General features: G+C 45.7%; 1 protein-coding gene and 2 non-coding genes across 3 annotated transcripts; all 3 read left to right on the plus strand.

Annotated features, from left to right (window-relative positions):
* Positions 1-155: 155 nt before the first annotated feature.
* On the plus strand, positions 156-7,216 carry CCT6A (chaperonin containing TCP1 subunit 6A). The gene is made up of 13 exons (XM_009645134.2): positions 156-173; positions 1,414-1,548; positions 2,175-2,348; positions 2,513-2,616; positions 3,316-3,426; positions 3,946-4,105; positions 4,364-4,446; positions 4,885-4,981; positions 5,764-5,911; positions 6,226-6,359; positions 6,457-6,559; positions 6,642-6,714; positions 6,893-7,216. The coding sequence occupies exons 1-13, from the start codon at positions 156-158 to the stop codon at positions 6,963-6,965; spliced, it is 1,413 nt and encodes a 470-aa protein (XP_009643429.1). The 3' UTR covers positions 6,966-7,216.
* On the plus strand, positions 1,909-2,040 carry LOC118452917. The gene has a single exon (XR_004842800.1). It is a non-coding gene; the product is annotated as a small nucleolar RNA SNORA22 (small nucleolar RNA).
* On the plus strand, positions 3,034-3,169 carry LOC118452924. The gene has a single exon (XR_004842807.1). It is a non-coding gene; the product is annotated as a small nucleolar RNA SNORA15 (small nucleolar RNA).
* Positions 7,217-7,724: the final 508 nt, after the last annotated feature.

Raw genomic sequence — 7,724 nt, forward strand, 5'->3', positions numbered from 1 at the left:
CTGGGTCCTGCCCGCGGGGGTGGGCGCCGTGGGGGGACACAGGGAGGCGGGAGCCTGCTCGTATCGCCTTAGTGCCTGAGGCTGACGGGGGACCTCGACCCCTGCTGCCCCGGCCTGCCTTTCTGTGGTATCGAGCCCTCTGCACTGAGGGGATGATGTCCCTTGGGAGGAAGGTAAGTGCGTGCAGCGGGCAGGTGTTGAATGAAGTTAGCGTGGTAATTTACTTTTGCTGTACTCGAGCAGGCCTAAGACAGCAGAGCTCTTCATGAGTTCTTCCTGGGCATGGGAAGTGTTTAAATCCGGGTGATGGATGCGGCTCGTATTGCTTTCCCGTCGATTCTGGGGCTGCATCACGGTTTCCCCCCTACAGGGGTGAAGGTTACATGAGGCCTGGTGCTGCCCCACGGGGTCTCACGGCAGCTTGGCCGGGCCCCTGTGGGTTGCAGCATGCCTCTATCCCCTGGGTGGGCACAGCCCATGTGTGGAGCATTTCACTCCTCTGGCTCTTGTAATTCAGCATAAAGTATTGAAGTCCATATACATGGTGATCTGGCAAACAAGAAAAATTAATTACTTCGATTCTTTCACGCTAGAGGTAGCGCTTTAAAAAAATAATGGTAAAAAGCTAAATGGCAGTATAAATGGTCCCATTTGATTTTTATCTTACTCTAGTACAGTTACCAAGCACCAGCCTCTTCAAATGTGGATACTGTTCTGTAGGTTCATAGGCTTCAACCTACCTTAAAATATATTTCAGTCAGCGATTGGAGATGTTAAGTGATGTGCATGTTCCTTAAATTAACAGACTGACTTGTGTAAGTAACATAAGGTGGTATGTGGTGGTTGGGAAGTTCGGCCAGACAGGAATGATGTTTATAGCTGGAACACCAAATGCACTACTTAGCAGAGGAACTGACAAGCAACAAGCTAGTTGAATGTTCTTTAGTTTTATAAGAACAAGTAAAATAAACTGCCAAAGAACTAGCAAACCAGTTAGGGTGTGTGCAGCACTGATCATGCGGAGGTTCCTAAATTGGCTCTAAACATGCTGGCTTTGGTGCCTGCAACAGTCTAGTTGTGATGATGCATCCTTTGCCTAAAGGAGAAAAGGGCTCTGTCAAGTTCATAGAGTTGAGCACTAGTTTGGCTTTTAGCACTAGTTTGGCTTTTAGCACTCAACACTTTTGTGTATAGATTCATAATCTGAGGGGGGAAATAGCGTTAGTGGATTAATTCAATCAACCTATTGTCAAAGTGATTGTTGTTGTTAATTGGTGTTACTTGTTGAAACCTACACTGACATGAACCATGAAACATCAAGTAGTCCGTAAAGTTTGTTTAGCTGATTGCAGATTACTTGCTTCCTCTACCAGTGCAGTAAGACTTACTGCTCCGTTTCTTGTTTCCGTTTAGCAAATACAACACCCCACAGCCTCCTTGATAGCCAAAGTAGCAACAGCGCAAGATGACATCACTGGAGATGGTACCACTTCAAATGTCTTGATCATTGGAGAGCTCCTAAAGCAGGCGGATCTCTATATTTCTGAGGTATGTATGCAACATTTCTTTTGTAGGTGGACAAGTTAAAAGCTTCACCTGAGACCATTCAACTTGGTTTATGTTTAATGCTTAATATTCATAAGTCAAACATGAAAATGAATATATATTTCTGCTTAAAAAGAGTGCATCACAGAACTTGTAAGATGGGGGAGAAATGGAGAGGAGGCCTGTTCAAAACCAAAACCGCTTATTGTGGATACTGTAGCTTTTAATAAGGTTTTTTCTGATACCTCCTGTTACTTCTGTTTCGTGTGGGTTAAATCACTTCTTTTACTTGCATGTTAACGAGGAGATCCTCCCTGGTAATAGGTGTTTGGCATATTGTAAGTTACAGAATAGGCATTCATATTGCACAGTGAACACCCAAGTGTGCTTTGTAGTTCCCTTGGTTTCAATTCTGTGCTAGAATAATCTGTGCTTTTCCTCTGCATTGGAAGGATTTGCATTCCTTTTATATGTATTCAGAAGGACAGTACATTTTCTTGTCTTTGTAAGAATGTGTATTCCCTCCGTTTTGACGTTAAATGGAATATTGAAACCACAGGTTCTACTTGTGGGAGAAGTACCATTTTTTCTTCTGTTGTCTAACGATTTCCCTTCTTGCCTTGCATTAGGGTTTGCACCCCAGAATAGTAGCAGAAGGATTTGAGATTGCAAAGGAAAAAGCACTTGAAGTTTTGGAGCAGGTCAAAGTAAGCAAGGAAATGGACAGGGAGACCCTTATAGATGTTGCCAGAACATCCCTCCGTACTAAAGTTCATACCGAGCTTGCTGACATCCTAACAGAGGTAAGCATACGTGTCTCTTCTGCATCTTCTTGAGTGAAGAGGTCCAGGTTTTAAAGTGCTGTGATTATTACTTGAGAGAAGGGTGGATGGGAAGATGTGAACTTGCACTTTGGAAGACTTAATGATCGTTTTGGGGCTTTTTTTTCCCCTCCCTTCTATTCCAGGCTGTAGTAGATTCTGTTTTGACAGTCAGAAAACCAGATGAGCCTATTGACCTCCACATGGTAGAGATTATGGAGATGAAGCACAAATCAGAAACGGACACAACGTGAGTAATGAGCATCCTTGAGCTTCACTTTAATGGTTTGAGTAGTCTGGGGGGTTTTGTTTTCTTTATAGAAGGGCTTGTGTATCCTCAAGCTACCACTGGGAAAGTTGTTAGAGAAGGGGGGTGAAAGGAAGGCAGAAAGACAGATTTCAGCCATAAATTCTAGACAGCAGAAGTTCCCCAGTCACTGAAGTTGGTTCCCTAACAAGAGGTTTTGAATAGCAGAGTGATGCTGGCTTAGGCTTTTACATAACGATGTTGAGTAAATACTTTTTTTCTTAGTAATAATGTCTGTGGCTTGATTGTGCTTTAGGCTTGTTTCTTGTTCATTACAAGTACAAAACAGCATTCCATAAATGGGAACTGGATTGTAGACACCTAGTTGGGTATTCCATAGGCTTTACATTTACCTCGGTGGCATGGGCGAATTCTGCACTAGCTTTCCTCAGTAGCTAATGCGGTCAGACACTATGCCAGAATAAATTCCTTTTTCGCACTCTGATTGGTATGCTTTTTATATGAGAATGGGCATGCCCTTGGGAGTGGGATACATGGTTGTCGTTTGCTCCCCACACAAGTGCACAGGCAGTTTGTGTGTGACCAATTGCACTGTCAATTCTCTGGCTAGTCTGCACTTCCACAAAGTGCCTATCTTCTGTACGTGTGTGGTGACATGCAAAATGCTTTTTAATCTTTCAGGCTGATTAGGGGGCTGGTTTTGGATCACGGCGCTCGTCATCCTGACATGAAGAAAAGAGTGGAAGATGCTTATGTTCTTACTTGCAATGTATCTCTAGAATACGAGAAAACGTAAGTATACAGCAGCAAGGTGAGGAGCAGAAAATGCACCTGACTTAAAGGCTTGAGGTTAAATAAGAACTGAAAGGACTGTGTAGACTCTTCTAGAGCAAGGCAGGTAGTGTGGAAGGTGGAATGGAAGAGTTGATGCTCCTTCTGCTGTCCTCTGGAAAAGGAAAGCTGGTGGCTGAGAAAATGTCTTTGAGAGGCAGAGCTTCGTAGTGGTTTTTATTTTGGTCTTTCATCAAAGGAAGGCTGGAAGTCTTTCCTTTCTTGGACTTAATTTTATATTGCAGAGCACACATCCAGATATCCTTCAGATTTCGCTCGGTTTCAAATGCGTGCCTTATTTCTTGCAGTGGAAAATCTCTGAACTGAGAGCAGGAGCAGCTGAGTTTCGCAGGGGGGGGGGGCTTGTTTGTTTCATTTTGATTTCTTTAGAATGTTGCTGAAAGGATTCCCTATGCTTAAGTTTATTTCTACAGCAGAACGGGTAGTTTTCTTACCACTGGTTGGTTTTTTTTCCTTCAGAGAGGTGAGCTCTGGATTCTTCTATAAAAGTGCTGAAGAGAGAGAGAAGCTGGTGAAAGCAGAAAGAAAGTTCATTGAAGACAGAGTGAAAAAAATCATAGACTTGAAAAGAAGAGTCTGTGGCGATTCAGATAAAGGATTTATCGTGATCAACCAGAAGGTAAGATGCGGGGTGTAACTAGCTAGAGAAATTAATTTGAAATGCTGGCTTCCTCGGCAAGCCTTGCGCTGTTTGACTCACTTTGTACAGTTCTTCAGGCAGAAATAGCGGAATTTAGGCTGAGGAACTTTTAAATATATGCGTACAGTTCCTACTTGAGATCTCCTTAGAGCCCCAAGGAAGAACTCTCTGTGTCAGACTGAGAGGGGGTGTGTTTAACTTTTTCTTTATCCTGGTGGTCACTTTCTTTGTTTCTAGGGAATTGACCCGTTTTCCTTGGATGCACTCGCGAAAGAAGGAATAGTTGCTTTGCGAAGAGCTAAAAGGAGGAACATGGAAAGGTCAGTTCCTGGCAAGAGGAAGGGGGTAAAATAACTTGCTCTAAACTAACACCAAGTACTAAAAAAATAACTTGACTAAACTCAAGTCAAGTCTGGCGTGAGTCCACCTTCAAGGACTTGCACCACAAGTCCGCTTTGGTCTGCCCAGCTCTTAATGGTGTAACTTGGGGTGGTTTGCACAAATCATAGAAATGTTGGCTCGGCACATGGCGTGATGTAGGAATTTGAGCTACCAATGTGCTTTAATTGTGGACATGTACAGAGGAGACTTGAATTCGACAGGCTTGTTTTGGTGAAGAGCTCTGTCATGAACAGAAGCAAACTGTTCCAGGCCTAGGAAGCCTGGTGTTCTGCGTGCTGCCATGCTATTGTTACAGTAGCGACTTCATGTTGTACTCATAATAAAGCCAGACTTGAGCTGTACGTGTTCTCTCTCAGACTGACCCTTGCGTGTGGCGGCACTGCCATGAACTCTGTGGAGGATCTCACTCCAGACTGCCTGGGACACGCAGGCCTTGTCTACGAGTACACGCTGGTGAGTACAACCGAGCTTCAGCTGAAGCCCTGTTAAACACGCCTGTCCCAGTCTCGCTTGATGCCAGCTTTTCTTTTGTCTGGATATATCTCTGCTTGGATTTTTTTCTTAGATTTTTTTTTTTTAAGAGCTACCCTGGAGCATGAATAAAGGTTGGTGGTGTTTCACATCCAAGTGTGCACTTGTGTGTGAATGCCTACCTGGGTATTTGCTCTTGTAGCATGTTTTCCTATTGTTGTTTCCATATTATGCTTCTAATTTCTGTAGAATTGAGAAAAGGGGAATAAGGTACTGTGGATACATCCCTAGCAGAACAAGGACATCAGGTTCTGATAGGGTTGGAATGCTCTTAAAGGGGAAATGCTTAGCCAGTGTACAGGACGCTATTAAAGGGGAAATGCTTAGTTGCTAGAGGAGAGAAGCAGTAACCGCAAGTAGGGGAAGATGATGATAATGAAATAACCAATGAGTGAGTGAGAGGCTTATATGCTTGCTGGGTAGACAGTAGCATGTACGAATTAGAAAAGTCTACGTGACCGTGTGTACGGGACTTGGAAGAGTATAAAAGCTGTATGCAAAGCTATAATAAACGGCTTCTGGAGATCATATTGGTCGGCATCGGGAGACTGGTCTTCCGCAAGGTTCTGCCGCTTCTCATCACTTCTTGAAGTGCTGTTAGTGCAGAACTGAACCTGAAAGTGGCTGTTCAAGTATTTTTTTTTATTACCCGTATGCATTGATTAAGCAAGTGTATGATGTGAGTGCATAACCCTGTGTTCCAGGGTGAAGAGAAATACACCTTTATTGAGAAGTGCGACAACCCCCGCTCTGTTACCCTGCTGATCAGGGGCCCGAACAAGCACACGCTCACCCAAATCAAGGATGCAGTAAGAGATGGGCTGCGTGCTGTTAAAAACGCGATCGAGGACGGTAAGTCCCTGCTCTGTTGAGTGATGCTAAGGGCCTTCTGTTGAAGCTCATCTCAGCATGAGTGAGTTTCTTATTGGCATCCTTGGTATCGATGCAGTCGGACACCAAGCTGAGTGTATTTCAGCCTGAAGGGCTTTGTTACTGTGCTCGCAGCTCAGTTTCACAAGTAGCTGGTAACTGTGTAAGTACTGCCCTGATGGGTGCACGCTGTCTTTTGGCGGATGAGGGAGGAGATCAAACTACACTGAAACCGACCCGTTTACGTTGGAGTAGGCGCTTGGTGTGAAGTCTCAAGACTGAGTTTTCCCTTGCAGGATGCGTGGTCCCAGGAGCGGGTGCGCTGGAAGTGGCGGTGGCGAATGCGCTCGTTAAGCATAAACCTAATGTAAAAGGAAGAGCCCAGCTCGGAGTTCAGGCTTTCGCTGATGCACTGCTCATCATTCCTAAGGTATAAGGAACTCCTGAATAAAGGCACCTTAAAGCACGCCAAGACCCCTTGCTGCTTCTGCTGGACAACACGAAATAACGTCTCTGTTCCCTCAAAGGTCCTCGCCCAGAACTCTGGTTACGATCCCCAGGAGACGCTAGTGAAGGTTCAGGCGGAGCACGGAGAGTCGGGGCAGCTCACCGGCGTTGATCTGAACACTGGTAAGGACTTCTCTAAAATAACGGGATGATGCTCGCGTGAGGAACGGTGGTGGCATTTAAAGACTGTTCACTACTTTTGTAGGTGAGCCAATGGTAGCTGCAGCGGCTGGAATCTGGGATAATTACAACGTCAAAAAGCAACTGCTTCATTCATGGTAAATATCACAATATCGCTGCTTTAAATAGCAACGGGTGCTTGATGGTTGAAACTGATAATGTGGAATCGAGGGATCCAACGTAGAGGAAGCTGTCCTGAAAGGCAGAAATGAAGCTGGGTTGTCTTTGAACCATGTCCAAAGGGACGTTCTAACGACATTTGTGTAATATTCCTAGCACGGTGATCGCTAGCAACATTCTCTTGGTGGATGAAATCATGCGAGCTGGAATGTCCTCTCTGAAAGGCTGAGTTGGATCTGCTGTCGACAGCGGTGCCCCATGGAACGTCCAAGAAATCCCCCTGCAGGCTCTGCCCTTGGCCGCGGGGATCTTCCCACCAACGGAAGCGACTCTGCTGTAAGGAGCAGCCCCTCTTCGGTAAACGTGGCCACTCAAAATATTAGCAACTACTCCAATATTTGGCTCTAGAAATCAGTTATTTATTTTTAATTTCACTGAAGTGTACCACTGAAGTTGCTTTCCTTTTTACCCAATAAACTGTTGAGTTCTGTGCTTTATGTGTGTCAGTTATTTAAAACTTTGCCTTCCTTGGGTCAGGCTCATGAGCGTTCTGCTCGCAGCCTGCAGTAGCAGGGAGGGGCAGTTTCTGGCTCCCCGCTCTGTGGTTTTGGGAGGGGAATGGGCTTCTTGCAGTCTTCAATGATTTTCCTTAATCCTAGTTGTGCTTTGTAGGAGCCTCCTTCCCTAGGCCCCGATGCCCACCTCAGTGACTCTAAAGCACCCTTTTAAAGAGACCAAACCCACCCTTTTGGGTGCAAAAACTCCTTTTGCGCACTTGGGTGCCCCGGGGCGCTGGCTCCCTGCTGCCCCGGGAGGCTTTTCCTGGGCGGAGGCAAAACGCTTTTCAGGCTCCGCCGGTGCTGGCCGGGTCGCGCGGGTGCCCCTTTTCTTAAAAATAAAACCCACCCCAACCTCAGCCATGCGGCCCCTAGCGCTCGCGGCGCCCCGGAAGCGCTTCCCGGCGCCCGCAGCGCTTCCGGGCCCGAGC

Source organism: Egretta garzetta, unplaced genomic scaffold (assembly GCF_000687185.1).
Source record: "Egretta garzetta isolate BGI_Z169 unplaced genomic scaffold, ASM68718v1 scaffold108, whole genome shotgun sequence".
Lineage (NCBI taxonomy): Eukaryota > Metazoa > Chordata > Aves > Pelecaniformes > Ardeidae > Egretta > Egretta garzetta.